General features: G+C 43.0%; 1 protein-coding gene across 1 annotated transcript; it reads left to right on the top strand.

Moving 5' to 3' along the window:
* Nucleotides 1–4,791: 4,791 nt before the first annotated feature.
* Nucleotides 4,792–18,173, top strand: LOC127568403 (cystatin-like). The gene is made up of 3 exons (XM_052012092.1): nt 4,792–5,077; nt 13,467–13,574; nt 17,888–18,173. The coding sequence occupies exons 1-3, from the start codon at nt 4,844–4,846 to the stop codon at nt 17,975–17,977; spliced, it is 432 nt and encodes a 143-aa protein (XP_051868052.1). The 5' UTR covers nt 4,792–4,843; the 3' UTR covers nt 17,978–18,173.
* The last annotated feature ends 2,766 nt before the right edge of the window (nt 18,174–20,939 follow it).

Consider the following 20,939-nt stretch of genomic DNA (forward strand, 5'->3'; position numbering starts at 1 on the left):
CAAAATTTCTTACAAAGATTGACCTATTAAAAGGGTACTGGTGTGTTCCATTAACAGATAGAGGAAGGGAGATTTCAGCCTTTGTAACCCCTTCTGGATTGTATGAATACAATGTTTTACCATTTGGAATGAAAAATGCTCCGGCAACATTTCAAAGAATGATTAATTCGGTGATTCATGGGTTAAAACATACAGATGCCTACATTGACGACTTAGTGACTGGGAATGATACTTGGGAAGATCACATCTCTGCGTTAGAAAGGTTGTTTGAAAGACTTTCCAAGGCTAACCTTACAGTTAACTTGGCTAAAAGTGAATTTGGCCATGCCACTGTGACGTATCTTGGTTATGTTGTAGGTCAAGGCAAGCAAGCTCCTGTTCAGGCAAAAGTTCAAGCAATATCTGAGTTCCCTATTCCCACAGGTACGAGGACTGTTAGAAGATTTTTGGGAATGGTTGGATATTACCGAAAATTTTGTAAAAATTTTGCTGATAGTGCTCTTCCCCTAACTAACCTTCTGAAGAAGGGAGTAAAGTTTGTTTGGACAGATTCTTGTCAAGAAGCATTTGAGAAGCTGAAAGCCATTTTATGCTACCATCCTGTGCTCAAAACACCTGACTTTGAAAAGCCATTTTCATTAGCAGTAGATGCCAGTGATGAAGCTGCAGGAGCTGTGTTGTTGCAGAAGGGTGACCTTGATGATATTGACCATCCTGTAGCTTACTTTTCAAAGAAATTTAATGAGCATCAAAAGAATTATTCCACCATAGAGAAAGAATTACTGTCGCTTGTTTTAGCCTTGCAACATTTCAGTGTATATGTTTGCACTGTTCAGAAACCATTGACTGTATATACAGATCATAACCCATTGGTGTTTCTGAGCCGAGTCAAAAACAAGAACAGAAGGCTGTTAAACTGGAGTTTAATTTTGCAAGAGTTTGATCTCATGATAACTCACATTAAAGGCAAAGATAATGTGATTGCTGATTGTCTTTCCTGATGTTAAATGGGAAACATGTATCTGTACTAATCTGATAGTCTGTAGTTGTGTAAAATGATAATTATTAACATTACTAACTGTATGCGCGGTTAAATTTTTCTTGGGAAAAATTTTTTTTTAGGTGGGAGGTGTTACGGACTCAGTAAATGTCCCTTTAAGATAGAGAGTGTGTGTGTATGTGTGTGTGGGGCGTGCTTACGTCAATAGAAGATAAAGGACGTAATGACGTTGTTGAAGAGGTCAGAAGAAGAGAAGAGAGAGAGAAGGGAGAGAGACACCAGCCTGCTAGTTTTCTCTATCGATGGATGAGAAACAATAACTGTGGCTGCCACTGAAATCCATGTATGGAAGTTGGAAGTAATCCGGTGGAGTTCACTTTGTTGCTGACCTGTAGAAGGAAACAGGTATTTGTGTGTGGACGACCACGATTCGGATGCTTTTCGGGGTGAGGAAGTCACTACCGAGTAAACACTGAAGTGTCGCTGGGGTTCCATCGTGGAACATTTGGATTTCATATTTACTCTCTCTATGTTTCTCTACGTCTACGTCTTATCTTCAGACAACGGTGGTTGTTGAAGAAGCCCTTGCTCGTGTTTCACCTTATGGCTTGCGGAACTGAACTTTAAGAACCATTCCGGAACTTGGAGTTTGGGACTTTGAGACACACACACACACGATGAGTTTAGTTTTGGGGTTAACATTCAAAGTTTAACATTTTTGAATTCTAACATACTAACATTTTTACTTTTATTTTACGTATTATCATAAGTAGTGATTAATAAAATAGTTTTTAACACTGAATCATGCTCAGTGTGTTTCTTTTGTTGCTGGTTCGTGACAGTAATCTTAATGTGAGACATCCCCTGGACTCCAATCAGAACAGCTATAATCTGGGTATCTATACATCCTTGAGCCACACAGCAGGTCCCCAGCAAAAAAGCAGTAAAGCACAAGCTTCTGGAGGTTCAAACTTCTGTCACAGACTGTGGAGGGTTTGAACAATAGGCTTGCAACTTATCAATGTGAGTCATCACAGCTGCCATCATACTACCCATTGTGGCAACTAGTGAGTTTGCGAATCAACTGGTGGGCTGGCTTTAGAGTCTGCATGGTCAATATTTTCACCCTGGGTTCCTGTCCAACAGCAGCAGATACCTTCCCAACTGGAGACAGCAAATCCCATGAAAAAGCTGAGGATCACAAAGTTGGGATGCAGGCAGCAAAGCCTCTGCTCCAGGAGCAGACAATTAAAGTAATAGTCAAGTCTCAGTTGTTCTTTCATGACAAATTAGGAAGACATGCCAAACATAATGGTGATTGCTGCCTTGATGAAGCAAATACAGTGCATAACTAATACCTCCCACAGCTCCTTGTAACTTCAGTGAAGCCTGTTCAATTATGGATGGGGTGAACTCTTGCCAATGTAATGTCACTCATTAGCCTTAAGTCTTGGGGCTTCAAGCCTTTGCAGTTCTCTTCTCCATATTCTTCTCTCTCTTCTCCTAAGTTAAAAAGGTGAGAGGGATGGTGAAACTATACATTCTCATATACAACTCAAAAAAAACAATGGAAATCCCTAACAATATAACAAGATTATAAAAATGAAAATATGATGAGGGGAAATAAGAGAGATGCTGAGAGGGAGTTCTAGGAATCATTGTCTCAAGGTAAAGAGAGAGCCATATGGATCAGAGATGAAGGGAAACCTTACTTAGCAAGTTGTAAATTTTATGAATCATCTCACCAGTAGCCTGTGAATACAACTGTGCATACTTGGGAATAAGACTGATTAATTTTGGGACACTAAGGGAATCAAAGATGGGGATCAAACAGGAAAGTTGAGTTGAGACTGAGAATAAGCCATAATTAGAATGAAAGTTGGAACAGTTTTGAGCAGTCAAATGACTTATTCCTGTTTCTATTTCTTATGTTAAATATATTAAATTTTTAACTATATGTCCAATGTGTAATGGTCTGATTTAAATAAACCATTAACCCCAGGCCAGTATCTTGCTTAAAAATTACTCAACACTGCAGGAAGACAGGAAATACCTGAATATAGGTTTCTGCTGCTGCTGCTTATATGCTCATGAAAATGAGCACACTTTTAAAGAGCCTTCTTAAAGGGTCACATATCGGCACAACTATTGGAACCTTCATTGTTTTGATCTGGGGACATGGTCAGATTTTGTGCAGAAGTGACTTCATAATTCATTTTTAAACCAGCACTAAAGATCACAGAAAAATGATTTATATTTGATCTGCAATATTTTGTGCTGTTTTAGGTTGGACCTGCCATGCTTGCATCCATAAAGTTTGGAAGAGTGAGAGGAGCTTGAAACTTATAAGATTCTGAGGAATCCTGGCTGAATGAGAGGATGTTCCCTCTTCTGGAGGATTAAGACTAAGGAGTCACTGTTAAAACTAGGGGGTCATCCGGTTAAGATAGAGAAAGGCAATTTTGTTTCTCTCATGGTGGCAAGAATGTTTGGAACTCTTTTTCTATTCAAGTTCTAGCAGAGTCTATGAATATTTTTAAGAGATAGATTCCTGATAAGCAAGAAGGTGAAATGTTACTGTGGTGAGAGGCACACATGGAATAGAGGTTTCAATCAGATCAGCCATAATCTTATTAATTGGTGGAGTAGGCACAAGTGGCCTACTTCTGCTTCTAATTCATATACTTGTATTTCACCCAGAACATGCTGATAATTTTAGTGCAATTATAGAAACTCCAGGCCAGGAAAATGTCCTATTGTTCCCATTTTTGGATACTAAAAGAAGTAGGTATGGAAACTGCAGATACTCCAGCCATGATCTTCCAGAAGTCTTCTGATCCTTAAAATGTGCCTTGCATTGGAAAATTGCCAATGTCAGTCAACTTAAGCAGGGAAGGACAGATAAACTAGAATATTATGAGAATTGGCAATTAAGAATAGAATGACTTGGGTGCTCGAAGAGAGAGCCAGCAAGGTTTAATAAAGGTTGAGTGAAGTACTATACATCTAGTTGACATCTTGAGGAAACAGTTGAAAATGAGCGATGATCTATGAATGTTATTTATATGGACTTCCAAAGGATTTTATTTGGTGGTTTCACATCAGGACTCACCCAATTCCGTACACGGTGAAGTGCAGTTAAAACTCCACATTCCAAACTCTTGCCCTGAATTTGCAATTCAGGGAAGAACTGAATCAATTCACTTGGGCTGTCCAGCTTCTTCAACTGGCTCAACATACTACCGTTATAAGCACTTATTCTGCCATTACTTGCTTCAGCCGTTCAGCCGTGCAAAAGACACGAGTACCGTCAGGGATATTGCATTCTAAAGGAAGTTGAATGTTTCTGGAAGGCGTACATGCAGGTAAAAACGTGGCGGGGAAGTGAGTGTGCAGCCAAGCCACTTACATTTTGCATATTCGTTTGCATTGCCTCTGGACTGCTCCCCTACTTTACCCCTGCTTTGGACAAATCCCTCAAGTGCCATTCAGATGAAAAAGGTCCCGGCGTCCAAGACAATGTTTCCGTCAGGGACCACTAGGTCCCTCCGACATGTTGTGGGAACTCACTGCACGCCAATGAGCTTCGCCCCGTTCCTACGTGACCACCATCTTTCATTGCCCATGAAGCATCTCCGAAGTGCGAAGCCAAAAAGCGCCAAACTGCCAAAGCCACCGCAGAGGTAGGCTGCGGCTGCGGTCACATGGCTCCAGCCCCTGCGCGCCCATTGGCTTGTCCGCGATCGATGGGCGGGGCCGTGCGCCGTGGCCCCGCCCCCAGCGGGCGGCCGCATAAGGCGGCGGCGCGCGTGCTGACGGCAACGGTTGGGCGGGAAGTGCGGGATGGGAGTGGTGCTGGTCCCTGGGCTCTGGGCGGTGGTCGTGTTGCTGCTGCTGGCAGGTAGCGCATGCGCGTGCGCCAGCCTGAAGGAGCCGATGCTCGGTTCTCCCGGTGCGATCTCGGTGGAGGACCCGGCGGTCGTCAAGGTCGCCCAGTTTGCCGTGACGGCCTACAACAACAGGAACAACGACGCCAGTGTCTACAAGTCCGAGAGACTCATGTCTGCCAAGCAGCAGGTACGGTGCTTGGGGAGGGGGACGTGAGCGAATGAACCCTCCCCGGGGATCTGGCAGCCATGGAGGGGCCGGGGGGTAAATGGGGCACAGTGGGTCAGGTAGCATCTGTGGAGGGAGAAACGGCCTTCCCGCCCCCAGTCTGTATCAGTCATCCACCTGTGATGCTGTCTGGGCTTGTTGGTTGTGTTCTCTCTCAAGGTGTGGAGGACGAGCCCAGCCCAAGCTGCTGGGTCTGCCCTCCTCCTTTGGATTTCACAACTACCACATTCTTTAGTCCCTGTTCTCCCCTCTCTAATTGCTCCTATTCACTTACTGACTGGATAAATCTGTTTACTGCTTGTCACCCTGGTTTATCAGAGACGTTTCCCTCTCTGCCGCGTTACCAGCTTTTCTTATATATCCCTCCCAGTTTGCCCCACCTGAAATGTTGACTGTTTTTCTTCCCACAGATACGTCCTGACCCTCAATGTTTCCAGCATTTTGTTTTTATTTTAGATTTCTAGCATCTGCAGATTTTTTTGGATTTTCACTCTCACTGAGGACTGTCCACTTCAAATTCCTCAAATGTTAACTGTTTCTCTCCCTCCACAGATGCTGCTGGACCCACTGAGTGGGTGTAGAATCTGATCTGTGGTGTTAATCCCAACAAATATTTGGGGGCTTGGGTGGGGACATGGGTCTGTTAATGCTGGGCAGCAAATCTCGGGGCAGAAGACTGATGGTGGGACCTCAGGAGGCTGCTGTGATATATCATCCAGTTGACATCTCTGACTAAATTGTTGCAGCTGCTTCTACTTGGTCTTATCCCACTATCAATAATAATGTTCTTGGAACTGATTCCCTCTAACTGTTTAATTGTCCACCATTCAGGACTAGTTTTAGAAGGACCACTTGTCTCTGTTTACTAATGCTGTTTAGCACGCATATAATCCTGTCATTCCTCTGGTTCTGCTCCTGGCATGCCTTTCTGCATTCTTTATTGAAACAGGTTTGGTTGCCTGCCTTGTTAGTAATGATACTGTAAAGGAAATGCTGGGTCCTGAAGTTGCAGACTGGTGGAATGCAATTCTGCTGTTGTTGGTGTTTCACACAGCCTAATTGATGTCTTTTTCTGAGCTGCCAGTTATAATCAGAATCTCTTCCATTTAGTACAATGACCATGCTATATACCACAAAGGAGGATGCTCAAGGTATATGGACAAAACATGTCTCCACAAGAACTGAGCAGTGGCTGTTGTAAACGGATACATCTGCAGCTGGCAATTTGGTGGGGATACGATCTATAGATTTAGCCTTCCATAGACCAAGTTGACTTTGGGGCTTGGTTAACTGTGGAGCTATCAATATATTCTTGGTGATGGGCATTATCTGCCACCCAGAGAAACCTTTGTACTCTTTAGTCTTTCCAGAACCACCATGGAGGGTTGGGGAGCCGTTCGTCAGGATACTTGAGCAATATTGTAGAATTCAAAGTTGAAAAGATGAAACCAGCTAAACTGTTTGTGATTTAAAAGCTTTCATATTTTGTTGCAATAGCACCTCAAGGAGCTTTTTTCATCTTGCTTGGTATCAGGAAATAAGCCTGTAACTGAACTCCTGAGCATTCCCTTGTAAATGGAGAACTGGGTGGCATATTTGAATGCAAAAATGTGTGACACTAGGACACAACTGAATTTGAAAATATCATTGTCCCACCTTGCATGTGCTATTTCAGCTGCCTGTAATGATGCACTGTAATTCTTAATACCTTTACTACCTTGGTCATTACTCAACTTGCCTGTTTTATCTCGCAGCAGTGCTCTTCCTCGCAGTTGTATTCTGGCCAATACTTGTCATTCCCATTCAAGACAGAATAGCCATTCTTGATGCTCCTTGTACGGGCCAGGTATGTGCATATTAGCTGCCATGTTCCCTACATTCCAACAGTAACTACAACAGCATGTCATTGTGGAGAAGTGCTTTTGGATCTCCTAAGATCATAAAAGGCAGTGGATAGCTTGCCAAATTTATTCAAAAATCCTTTAAATTTGGAAAAACTATAAAATTTTCCCATTTGTCTGCCTCTAGCAATCACAACTTGGCTAATCTCGCCACATAAATGAAGTCCCTCATTCAAAGTGTGATTCTAGTATTAATTTGTTGCCCAGAATTGGAAATGATACTCTAGCTGTAACCTAATGAGCATTTTGTAATCAACATTTGTATCATAAAGTGCCAGACAATGATCTCTCCAACAAGAGAGAATTAGCCACCTTCCCTTGGTATTTAATGGCATTACTGTCACCAAGACCTTCACCATCAATATCCTGGGGGTAACCATTGACCAGAAACTCATCTGAACCAGCCACGTAAATGGTATAGCTACAAGACCAGGCCAGCAACTGGGTGTCCTGTGGCGAGTGATTCACCTTGATTCTTAAGGCCTTTCCACCATCTAAAGGCACAAATCAGGAGCTTGATGGATGCTCTCAACTTGATATGTAAGTGCAATACTAACAACTCAAAGCTCAGCACCATCCAGAGCAAAGCAGCCTGCTTGATTGGCACCCTAAACATTTGTTCCCTTGATGCAGGCTACTTCAACAAAACCTCCCAAATCTGTGACCTCTATCACCAAGGAGGACGAGGGCAGCAGATGCATGTGAGCACCACCACTTTTGGGTTCCTCCCTAGATCTTGCACCATCCTGACTTGAAAATGTTACTAGTCTTTCATTGTCAATGGGTCTAAACGCTGGAAGTCCCTGCCCAACAGTATTGTTTGAGTACCTTCACTAGAAGGACTGGAGCAGTTCTGAGGACAGCCACCTGCTCAATGGCAGTTGGGGATAGGCAATGAATGCTGACCTTTCTGGTGACAGCCAGATCACGAAAAGGAATATTTAAATGCTCCTTCCTTTGCGGGCTGCTTTTTCTGCTCCTTGAATTTTTAGTCCTAAGGTCCCTACCTTTTTTCAGTTGCATCAATTTGGCCTATTGCCTTCAAAGATTTGTGTGTGATGGTGTCTGCTTGTACACAGTATTTAAAAAGGGGCCATTTACTGTATATTGCCTCTCATATTTCCATGATCCCTCTTCTCTGCATTGAATTTTATCAGTCATTCACCGGTTTGTCTGTATCCTCTTGCAATCTCTCTCACTTCCTTATTTTGCCAAGTTTTGAGTCAGCTGCTGTGGCTTTGGATGGTCTTTCTCTTGTGTCCTTACTGTGCCTGAATTACCCTCTTTAAAGGCCTCCTGATACTCACTGATACACCTGCTAATCTTTCCCACTCACTGAGCCTGGACCCATTTCCAGCTCAATGGAATTATTCACTTTGCCATTGGATATTTTCAGCTTTGTTTATTCTGCTGTCACTCAAATCTTGATGTTACGGACATTATCTCCACATTATGTTGCCTGGCCAACATCATTTGTATATGATGCAAGACATTGACTAACCCCTTTGCCCCCACAGATGCTACCTGACCTGGTGAGTTCCTCCAGCAGTTTTTTTTGCTCTGGGTTCCAGCACATGCAGTCTCTTGTGTCTCCATCACTTAAGAGTATTTTGTTTTGTCTCAGACTGTAGTGTATTAGGTGGAACTTCAGGTTAGAGAAACCCATTAGTTTGTAGCAGAAAACACTATACTAGATCAAAAATGTGGATTAAAAATTGTAGAGCCAAGCTGATCACTGACCTGCCAGTTTTATACAGTAAAAGCTGATTTGCTGTTCTGTGAAGACATAATGGCAGTTTGCTGATGAATGTGTTTTTACTGTAGGAAATGCATGGTATCTATTACTTGCAACTTGATTTTTTTTAAGAAAAGGCTTCCCTCAGTTAGCAAACATTCACTTTCCTACATTAAGGGGTTTTATTTAATTTGTTTCTCAACAAAGGTTTTCTTTGCTGCAACCCAACTATTTGGGAAAACTGATGGTTTGTGGTCTGGATCAGGTCCACTGAAGTGTTGCTGTGTAAATAATTTTTTTTAAATGTGGCATATTAATAAAGCAACATCTGATGTCTAGAAAATCTGCTTGTGGTGTGCCAGGTTAACTGAGTTTTACTGTACCACCTATGTAGGTTTTGTAAGTTTTAACATAACAATGGGCTCTTTCAGAACCTAACCCCTTGGGGTGGGGGGGGGGGGGGGGGGTTGGGGGGGTGGTTACTGTAGAACTGGTGTATTTCAGTTGCCCATATATACCCAGAATTCTGTCAAGATTGGCACAAGAATGATGCAGTGCAATGATTGTTGGAATATTTGGTAGAGCTCTAGGGATGTCTTCATGTGTTTGCTTATGTCCAGGACAAAAGAAATTGGCTTACTGTAGCTGGGGGTGTGATTAGGTTAAGATTCCCTGGCCTTAGGGTGAGATCTGATTGCTGGGGATAGTTTGGGGTTGGCAAGTCCTAACACTTTAGTCATTCATGGTTTTGAAAGATTCAAGTAGGATCCCCTTCACTGTCAGGCCTGACTACCTGAAGGTGCTGGGGATCTGGTTTGGAGGAGCTGGGGCATGCAACAAAAATTAGTGGGAGTGGTTTGGGAGGTGAAGCAGAGACTGGGACAGTGGAAACAGTGCTCCCTCTCAATAACTGGAAGAACTTGGTCATCAGGTGTGAGGCAGTCTCAGAGCTGCTATACTTGGCGCAGGTGTGGCCTGTTCCTCGCTCCTCTGGCTCAAATCACCTGTGCTGTCTTCCGGTTCATCTGGGGATCCAAGATGGAGTGGGTCTGATGGGTCACCATGCACATGTCCCTGGACAATGGGGGCAAAAGTGTCCCTGGTATCACCCCCATCCTGATGACCACCTTCGTCTGTGACTGCATCAGGCTGTGTGTGGAACCAAAGTACGTATGCACCAAGTGTCACTACATGCTGAGGTTCTACCTGTCCCTGATGTTGTGAAAGATGGGCCTGGCCCTGTTGACTAGGGTGTTGCATGGCAGCTGGACATTGCTGCACTACCTGTCCTCCCTGGAAAATTTCTTCCAGACCAACAAGTCCATCAGGCAGTGGTCAGCACGCAACATCCTGCAGACACTGCAGGAGAAGGACTCGATGATACTGTGGGGTGTTTCCCTGAGCAGACTATCCGGCAGAATGCCTCATCACCAGAACTCACCAGCAAGCACCAAGACTTTGTTTGGCTGGCAGAGAGGGGCCCTCCCAGTCAGATCCTTCCTGCATGGTTGGAACATCACTCCCAGCACATGCTGCCCCTGGGAGGACTGTGCTGGGGATGAGATGGTCGCCCACCTCTGCAGGCTGTGGGTTTGCAAGGAGGATGTGGTGAAAGATGCAAAGGTGCTTGTCACGGTTCATCCCCAGCAGCTGCGTAACAGAGGATTCTGATCTAGGACTCTGCCTGGGGACACAGACAGACATCAACTTGGTGAAAGAAACACTTTGGTCTGCCTGACACTTATTGGTGTCCCAGCCCTGCAAGATGTCTGTAGGGGAATGCTGCCAACTAGCACATTCCAGGCTGCAGGAGTACATGCTGAGGCACACAAGCTGGGTGCAGCCAACGCAAGGGCTTGGTGGAGAAGGACTAGTTTAGGGTTCTTCTGCCACTGGAGAGGGAGGGGTGGGGACAGGTGAAAGCCCCTTAAATATTGTAAATACAGGACTGGGTAGCACCCAGGGAGCCACACGAGTAGCATCAGTGCTGTGTTTTTTTTATATAAAAGGGTAACACTATTTGATCTGTACAAGGATGTAAAGGCTTGCACTGTTTTATTATTGTATATAGTTTGTCTTTTATTATGAATAAAGTTTATTTTGGTTTTTTAAAAAAAAAGTAGGATCTAACTGAGTCAAATTCCCAGTTCTGTCCTTCTCAGAACCCTCTCTAAAAATGGGTTTCTTGCTGTGTTGGAAGCTGACTTCTCCATGAGTGGTGGCTAATTCATTGCAAATGAAAACTTCTGGAAGTAGCATCAAGGTAGTGCATGTTGGATGCCACCATGTCTGTGGTCCTTCATGCATTGTGACTCAAGTGCCCGAAGATCTTAGAACAAAAATGGAAGACCAGTGATTCACATAGCATACCTGATTTTATTTTTCATAGAGGAAACAAAAACATGGGGGTTACAGAAACTAATTTCTAGCCAATATTTAAATGAATTTAGGACAGATGTTTATGACCAAATATTTACACATGACAAGATACTTTAAAGTTATCCACATTCCACTGGATTACTTTTAATGACTTTTTACATCTGAAACTGAATGAATTATCAGCAGAATATGGTGATGAACTCCTGCCATGTGTCATCGGTACTTACAAAATTGCATTTTTGTAGCTCGTATTCATTAGATGTCAAAGGCTTCCCGTCAAATGATTAGTATGTGCACTTGGCACTTGGTGTATCAAGTTTAACTCCTGCTAATTCTTGCCTTGTTTGATACTGCAAAATGAGTTCTTAGTACAAGGGGAAAGTCCTAATTATTCATTAAAAATGCAATGGTTAGGGAATGATCCTGTCTTGCACATGTAATCATTTTTGGAAAATGGATTGTGGTACTTTGGAGGATGTTGAATGTTTGCAGTGCCACATCAAACTTGCATTAGAATTGAGTGCAGCTGACTTCCATTAATTTGGTAAGGGTGGTCTCTTGCTAAATGGCTTATGAACATTTCTCAAATCACATTGGGTAAAAAAAACATTTTAAATGCTTGCTTGTGAATATGGGATGCAGTGTTGGAAATTGATTCACCACTTGATGGTGATTTCTCATATGGATGTTCGAGTTGGGTGGAAATCTTCAAAAACTTGAGCAAAAATTTCTCTTGCCCTTCAGAGTTCTGACATGTCCTGGAATTTTGCATATTATTCAAATATACTTGTGCAAGCATACACTAATGTACCATCTCCTAAATTTTATTGCAACCAGCATTATTACAGAGCATTGTGTAATAAGAGTTGAGACTTGCATTGCAGTTGTATGTCATTGAGGTCACACTTGGAGTGCTGTGTATGGTTTTGGTCACTTTATTAGAGGAAAGATGTGGTTAATCTGGAAAGAGTGCAGAAAAGATTAACAAGGATGTTGCCAGGACTAGGGGGCCTGAGTTATAGGGAGAGGTTGGCCAGGCTAGGTCTTTATTTCTTGAACATAAGAGAATGAGGGGCAACCTTGTAGAAAAGTTTAAAATTATGAGAGGCCTGGATAAAGTGGATGGTAACAGTATTTCCCCAGGGTAGGGGAGTACAAAACTCCGGGGGGGGGGGGGCATACATTTAGAGTGAGGAAAGATTTAAAAGGGACCTGAGGGGCAACTTTTTCATGCAGATAGTGATGGGTATATGGAATGAGCTGCCAGAGGAAGTGGTTGGGGCAGGTACAGTAGTATCATTTAAGCCCTGGAATAGGTACATGGAGGGGTGGGGCTTAGCAGATATGGGCCAAATGTAGGAATGGGGACTAGCTGGGTGGGCACCATGGTTGGCATGGACTCATTGGGCCAAAGGACATATCTGTGCTGTATTGCTCTGACTCTATGGGGTTCTGTTTTCATCTTCCATCTAAAATAATTGTAATTCTGTATATTTTGGGGTGAATATTGAAGTTAGTGATCTGAATTTCAAAAATTTCAGCCTTCCGCTACCTTGGGATTTCCAAAATGCCAAAACACTAGTGAAGTGTCATCACTGTACAAACATGCCACAGCAAAATTTCAAACAGAAATGATAAAGCAGATTATATAGATATTCATTGATGTTACCCAAGACATTGGAGTTAATCAGTTTTCCAGATTTTATGCCTTTTGTTTTAGGCCTATTGAGAATCTGAAAGATGACTCCTGTGGTATTGAAGGTGCCCCTCAGTGCTGGATTGTACACTCGGTTCTGGAGTGGGTTTGAATGCCACAGCTGCCAGATTTGGGCACAAGGCTTCTATTGAGCCACTTGGAACACAGACAAGAAATATGCTTTAAAAATTGGAACCTGTTAACTTTTAACTTATACTCAATTGTCACAAGTTTAGAATTCACCAAATAACTTAGAATTTATATTCAATGGTCTTAAAATAACTTTGGCTGCACACTAATGTTTCTTTAAATTGCTGTCAGCAAAATGAAATGGGCAGCTTTTTAGTTCCACTCAGTGGGTTTACCTGGAAACTGAGCAACTGCAAAAGTTCTTGGTTTTCAAAGTTTCATTTCCAACAGTTGAATATAGTGTTGACTAAAACATTGTGTAATCCAAATTCTACAATTTCTGATAGAAATTCCTGTATTTGCATTATTTGATAAAGGCTGGGTGAGAAATCAATTTTATGCAGAAAGGGATTATCGAGAGCATCATTCCCAAGTTATGGCTAACACTTCATGATTTTTACTGGTCAGTGATCGATGCTGTAATTTTTAAAAATGTTCTTCTGTCATCAGGTTGTTTCTGGTTTGATGTTCTTCATTGAAATGTATTTGGGAAAAACACAATGCCGGAAATCAGATATTCAACAGCTGGAAAACTGTCCTTTCCTTTCACCAATGCAGGTAAGGTTTTAAATTTGTTTCTGTAGTGACAAAAAATAGAATTTGTGATTCGTAGATCATGTTAAACCATACAGCACAAAACAGGCCCTTCGGCCCACCATGTTGTGCTGTCCATCAAACCACCCTCACACTACCTAACCCCTTCCTCCCGCATATCCCCCCCATCCCACACTCCTCCATATGCCTATCCAACAAGCTCTTGAACCTGTCCAATGTATCTGCCTCCACCACCACCCCAGGCAGTGCATTCCATGCACCAACCACACTCTGGGTGAAAAACCTCCCACCCATAACCTTAAAGCCATGCCCTCTCATCTTGAGCATTGGTGCCCTGGGAAGGAGGTGCTGACTGTCTATCTATCTATTCCTCTCAATATTTTATATACCTCTATCATGTCTCCTCTCATCCTCCTCCTTTTCAGTGAATAAAGCCCTAGCACCTTAAGCCTCTCCTCATATTGAATACTCTCTAATCCAGGCAGCATCCTGGTAAATCTCCTCTGCACCCTCTCCAATGCCTCCACATCCTTCCTATAATGAGGCGACCAGAACTGAACACAGTATTCTAAGTGTGGCCTAACTAGAGTTTTGTAAAGCTGTATTATCACCTCGCGGCTCTTAAACTCAATCTCGCGACTTATGAAAGCTAACATCCCATTGGCCTTCTTAACTGCTCTTTCCACCTGTGAGGCAACTTTCAATGAACTGTGAATATGAACCCCCAGATCCCTCTGCTCCTCCACACTGCCAAGTACCTTGCCGTTCACCCAGTACTCTGCCCTGGAGTTTGTCCTTCCGAAGTGTACCACCTCACACTTCTCCAGATTGAACTCCATCTGCCACTTGTCAGCCCAGCTCTGCATCCTATCAATATCCCTCTGTAAGCTCCGACAGCCCTCCACACTATCCACAACACAGCTGATCTTAGTGTCGTCTGCAAACTTACTAACCCAGCTCTCCACCCCCTCATCTAAGTCATCTATAAATATCACAAAAAGTAGAGGTCCCAGAACCGATCCCTGCAGGACACCACTAGTCACTGCTTTCCAATCAGAGGGCACTCCTTCCACCACAACCCTCTGCTTTCTACATGCAAGCCAATTCTTAATCCACACAGCCAAGCTTCCTTGGCCTCTGACCTTCTGAAGAAGCCTACCATGAGGAACCTTATCAAACGCCTTACTAAAATCCATGTAAACCACATCCACCGCACTGCCCTCATCAATCTTCCTGGTCACCTCCTCAAAGCACTCTATCAGGCTTGTGAGGCAAGATCTTCCCTTCACAAAGCCATGCTGGCTCTCCCTAATCAGTCCATGATTCTCTAGGTGTTCATAAATCCTATCCCTTAGAATCCTTTCTAATAGCTTACCCACCACAGACGTGAGACTCACCGGTCTATAATTCCCTGGCCTATCCCTATTACCTTTTTTGAACAAGGGGACAACATTCGCAATCCTCCAATCCTCTGGCACCATCCCTGTGGACAATGAGGACTCAAAGATCCTTGCCAGCAGTTCAACAATCTCCTCCCTAGCCTCTCGAAGCAGCCTGGGGAAAATCCCGTCAGGCCCTGGAGATTTATCTGTCTTAATATTATTTAACAACTTCAACACATCCTCTCTTGATATCTACAACCTCGAACATTACCCCTACCAGCACTCCCTTCCAGGTCATCAAGACCCCTCTCCCTGGTGAATACCGAAGAGAAGTACTCATTGAGAACTTCTCCCACTTCAGCCACCTCCAGGCAAATTCTCCCACCTTTGTCCTTAATCGGACCTACCTTTACCCTAGCTATCCTCCTACCCTTCACGTACTTGAAAAAGGCCTTGATTTTCCTTAACCCTACTAGCCAACACCTTTTCATGTCCCCTTCTAGCTCTCCTCAGCCCTTTCTTAAGTTCCTTCCTCGCTACCCTATATTCCTCACGGGCCCTGTAACAGTGTCCCTGACCAGTATCACCACCCCTCCTCTTCTCCCCCCTTCCCTATCCCTCTTAAAACACCGAAAACCAGGAATATTCAATATCCACTCCTCTCCTGACGTCAGCCACGTCTCAGTAATAGCCACGATATCATAGTCCCCCATACTTATCCAAGCCCTCAGTTCATCCCCCTTATTCCTGACACTTCTTGCATTTAAGTAAACACACTTCAGTCTATCTACCTTGCTACTTTTATAGCCTGTATTCTGCTTCTCCTTCCCCAAAGCCTCTCTACCTGTTTGATCTAACTTTCCCCATCCCCTTCTTCCTCTGACCTACTCCTCCGGTTCCCTTCCCCCTCACAAACTAGTTTAAACCCTCCCGAACCACCCTAGCAAATCTCGCCACAAGGATATTGGCCCCCTTCTAGTTCAGGTGTAACCCATCGTCTCTCTACAGGTCCCACCTTCCCGAGAAGAGATCCCAATGATCCAGAAATCTAAAACCCTCCCTCCTGCACCAGCTTCTCAGCCACGCATTTATCTGCCGCCACCTCCTATTCCTGCCTTCACTATCGCGTGGCACTGGCAGCAATCCTGAGATTGCTACCCTTGAGGTCCTGTTCCTCTATTTTCTGCCTAGCTCCCTGAACTCACTCTTCAGGACCTCATCCCCCTTCCTACCTATGTCATTGGTGCCAACATGGACCACAACTTCTGGCTGCTCTCCCTCCCACTCAAGAATCCTGTGGACCCGATCAGTGACATCCCACACCCTGGGACCTGGGAGGCAACATACCATCCGGGATTCATGCTCACTGCCACAGAACCTCCTATCTGTTTCCCTGACTATCGAGTCCCCTATCACTACCGCATGTCTCTTTCCCACCCTTCCCTTCTGAGCAGCAGTACCAGTCCCAGTGCCAGAGACCTGGTAACTGCAGCTAGGCCCCTGCAGGTCATCCCCCTCAACAGCTTCCAAGGCAGAAAACTTGTTACTGAGGGGAACAGCCTCCGGGGTTCCCTGCTCTGTCTATCTGCTTGACTTCTTCCTCTTCCCTCCCCTGACAGTCACCATTCTATCTACCTCCTGAACCTCAGATGTACCTGCTCTAAGGGGAGTGACTGTCACCTGATGGACTGTGTCTACATAACTCTCTCCCTCCCTTATGCTACAGTGTTTGTAGCTGCGACTCCAGCTCATCAACTCTGAGCCGAAGTTCATCCAGCCTCAAGCACTTACTGCAGATGTGGCCATCTTAGACCGCAGCAAGGTCCATGAGTTCCCACATCAAACAGCTGCAGCACACCACCATGTCCTCCATCTGACTACCTTTTTTCCCTAATTAGTCCCACCTACAAATCTATAATGAACAACAGGTAAACCTTGCCTTTACCTACTTACCAGCTACTTGCCCACCCCTTTCAGATGTTTGAAGAAATTCATTACTGTCTTGTCAGTGGTATTCACTTCAACCCCCTGAGTATTTTCCTAAAACAGTTTTTCTTTTACTAATTCCAATCCCTTGCAGGTTGACTAGTGATTTTTAAAATGAAAATAAGTTGGGTATCTCCTGTTTCAGAGCAGCATTCTACACACTTGAACCAGCACTTCTAGTAATGAGTTCCCAATACAGTAACACTGTGATAATCCTGCATCCTTGGGAGGGACTCTGGTGTCAGACTAGTAGATTTTCTGAACTGCTGGGTACAATTCCTTTTTAGTACCCTAGCATAGTTCTAATTTGATTTTTTTCTTAAATGTTACATAGTATTGTAATAAATTTTCCAGTGAGTTTAAATAGCATTAGAACCTGCTGGCCCTACCCCCTTCCCACCCCCAGAAGCATTGCCAGATCATTGGGACTTCTGAGAAGTTGGATAGTGGATTATTGGAGTTCTACTGTATTTGTCTAGATATGCATTAATAATCTGTTACTTTGAATAGTAATATTGATGCAAAATATAGTATTTATAATCATTAAACTGTTCTCAATTTGGTGAATGTTTAAAATCAAAGCATTAATTTTCTGCTTGGTAAGTTCTTTTAGTGTAAGGCAGCAGCAACTTGTGATTGCACCGTAGTTTTTGTGGCAAGATCCCCAAACTGCTCTATACGAGTAATATCAAATCAACATTTGAATCAATGCCACATCATGGGAAATGTTCAAAAGATTGGTCAAAAGGATAGTTTCAAGAGGTGCCTTAAGGAGCCAGATGTTTAAGAATGGAATCCTAGAGCCTAGTGCTTTGGCAGCTGACAGCACAGCTGCCAGTGGTGGGTGGATGATGTAATAAGTTTCTTTTCGGCTTAAATGTTGCTGATGCAGAATGATCTAGTATAAACAAAGGCACAGGAAAAATGATTTATTTTCCTATTTTTCAGAGACTGCATTGCAACTTTAAAGTTCAGTCAATTCCTTGGAAGAATGAAACTACTTTGCTGAGTGATGTATGCACACAAGCAAACATCTGAATTACTGCATTGAGTGGAATTGTAAAATTATGGTTAATAGCTGTCTATTACTGTAACTCCTATTGTGTTATCAATATACCAATCAAGACTTTATTTTCTCATAGAATTTGTGTTATTTAAATATGATTTGTATTGACTATGTAGTGGAATTGCTGTAGCTTCTGCTAATGCTGAATAAACAATCTGAACATAAGCTTGAAAATATGACACAAGAGATTTGATATCTTTGAGCTCTATTTTGTTTCCCACCTACTTTTCCTCAACCTCCCTGCTCATCACAAAGGCCTCTCTGCCATTTTATTTTCCTTGTAGGGTTGCTCATTCTGGCAGCTCAACTGCACGTTTCCTAGTGTAGAATTCACTGGGTTGGGGGGGGGGGGGGGGGGGGGGAGAGGGGGAGCTGGAAATCTACAGTGTATGAAAGTGTGCCACACTCACTGAGATGCTTTGATTGTTTAGAGGTGAATAGTATGAGAGAACATCAAAGTTAGTCCTAGTACATGGACTGAGCACAAGTATTTAACATACATACAACTTCATGGTAATGGACTTTGACCTGTGTAGACAAGGGGGAAAACATTGCCATGCCAGGCTCTGTTTTAATTTTCACATGGGGGAGGAAAAAATCAAGCTGGAACCAAGGTCTAGAGAAACTGCTTTCTCTAATGTGCTGTTCTGGTAATCTGCTTTTTGGGTGGGGGAAAAAATAGTAATAAGTTGACCATCAATTCTGAATACAGGGCATTTAGCGGGCCAATTTGGGAGAGTGAAATGGAGACACTAGTGGAAGCAGAGTGAGAGTCAATGGACTCTGTCCATGACTTCAACATTTTCCCACACAATCCAAATATTCTTTGATTCCCAAAAACCTACCAGTCTGAGTTAATATACTGGAATATGAAGTGTGCATAGTTCTTCAGGGTAGAGAATTCCAAAGAGTTGCAAGCAAATGAATAAATTCCCATCCTAAATGGACAACCTTTTTTTTTCCCCTGAAACTATGCCCACTAAGTTCCAGACACTCCAGCCAGTGTACATAACCTCAACAACATCCCTGTCAAGCCCACTGAAAATTTTCTTTCAATGAGATCACTTTTCAGTCTTTTTACTCTAAAGAGTGTAAGTCATAGTCATACAGCTCAGAAACAGGCCCTTTGGCCCAATTTATCCATGGCAACCTAGATGCCTATCAAAGCTAGTCCCATTTGGCTCTCCTGTCCAAATGTCTTAAATGTTATTATACCACTTCTGGCAGCTTGTTCCATATATGCACCTATGCACCACCGTCTGGAAAATGTTGCCCCTCAGGTTCCAATTAAACCTTTACCCTCTCACCTTAAACCTATTTTTGCTAGACCTTGATTTCCCCAATTCTGGTGGGAAACAGATTGTGAGCATTCACCCTATCTATGCCTTTCACGATTTTATACACATCTATAAGACCACCCCTCCATCTCCTACACCTCAAGGAATAAAGTCCAAACCTAACCAACAATATTCCTTCTGGTGCACTCTAGGGAGACTTGGCTACATTGTCCTAGGGGATGCCCTGTTGTTGGATGCACTTTGGACAACTTGGTCTTTCTTGCACAATGCTGAACTGGAAGGCCTACAATTATGTAACTGCATCCTTCTCTCATCCCAAGACTGAAATTACTCATGGAAACTATCTGAGCTTTGGTGCAAACAGTCCTATCTGAGGGCCCCTAATGTGTTGCTGTTTCTGATATTCCCCTTCCCTCCCCTGCCCCCCCATCAACTTCCCTGCAAAAGAAAACTACCATTCTCCCACTCTCAATCCCTTCCCAAACATATTTGTTAGCCATTTCACTCTGATTCCTTCCCCAAATATGCTGTCAGTCTTTCCATCCCTAATCCTTTCCCCAAACACTGACAATTACCTGCTTCTGATCTCTTCCTAAGCAAACCACCAGGCTTTCCACAACTGATCCCTTCCTGAACATATCACCCATCTCCCCACAACTGCTCCCTTCCAAACAGACCACCATCCTTGTCAACCCCACCCAGCCCAGATGTATGGCCGGTGATCTTTGATCCTCGAGTTAAAAAAAAGATATGCAAGGAGCAGAACACTGATAGGTATCTTGCAACTGCATCATTCTAGCATATCCTAATTGGTGTACTAGAATTTTTAGACACCTATTTTTGACCTTTAATCAATCCTCCTTCCATGCTGATATGTTCCCCTCAACTTCATAAGATCCTATTTTGTGTAACACCATTTTGTATGGCACCTTTCTGTATGCCTTTTGAAAATTGTACATTTACCTTTCCCCTTATCCACCCTGGAAGTTTCAGCCCGAAAAGAAACTACTAAATCTGTAAAACACTTTCACTTTCTTACAGCTATCTATGAATCTACCTAATGATATTATGATTTTTTTTAATTGCCTTGAATAACAAGTTCCTGCATTTTTTTGATAACCAATGTCACATTTACTTAAACCTTTAAACACGTTTTCAAGTTGACATATATGCTCCTAACTTTTGATGATGCTTAAGTAGCAAACCCATAGACAAACAAAAGCATATAACACCTTTGTCATAGAATTTAAATTGCACTTTAAATGCCATAGTTTAAATAACCACAGTTTGAGTTTAAGAAACACAAACATTAGATTAATCCAGGACTTTTGTTTAAATATCAGAAACAAATTTACAGAATATAACATAATACAAATTAACATCTATAAAAGCACTTCACTCACATACAAATCTTCCTTGAATACATTTCATTTATGTATCTCATTCATTTCAGAACCACACAAATTTGATGGGGTTTGTTAGATGGTTGGAAGGTGATCATACCGCTGCTGACGAACCTGCTTTCTGGGATCTGGTGCAGGAGACCCATTATTACCAGGGAGCTGAGACAGAAGCTGATTTAAGAAATGACAGAACAAACTAATAAGTATACCAGAAGTGTACATCATGTGAGCCT

Source organism: Pristis pectinata, chromosome 3 (genome assembly GCF_009764475.1).
Source record: "Pristis pectinata isolate sPriPec2 chromosome 3, sPriPec2.1.pri, whole genome shotgun sequence".
NCBI lineage: Eukaryota > Metazoa > Chordata > Chondrichthyes > Rhinopristiformes > Pristidae > Pristis > Pristis pectinata.

Excerpts from the sequence above, each read along its gene's own strand:
- LOC127568403 (XM_052012092.1), top strand. The coding sequence starts at position 4,844 with ATGGGAGTGGTGCTGGTCCCTGGGCTCTGGGCGGTGGTCGTGTTGCTG. Across the intron at positions 5,078-13,466 it reads TCATGTCTGCCAAGCAGCAG|GTTGTTTCTGGTTTGATGTT; the intron begins GTACGGTGCTTG and ends TTCTGTCATCAG. Across the intron at positions 13,575-17,887 it reads CTTTCCTTTCACCAATGCAG|AGACTGCATTGCAACTTTAA; the intron begins GTAAGGTTTTAA and ends CCTATTTTTCAG.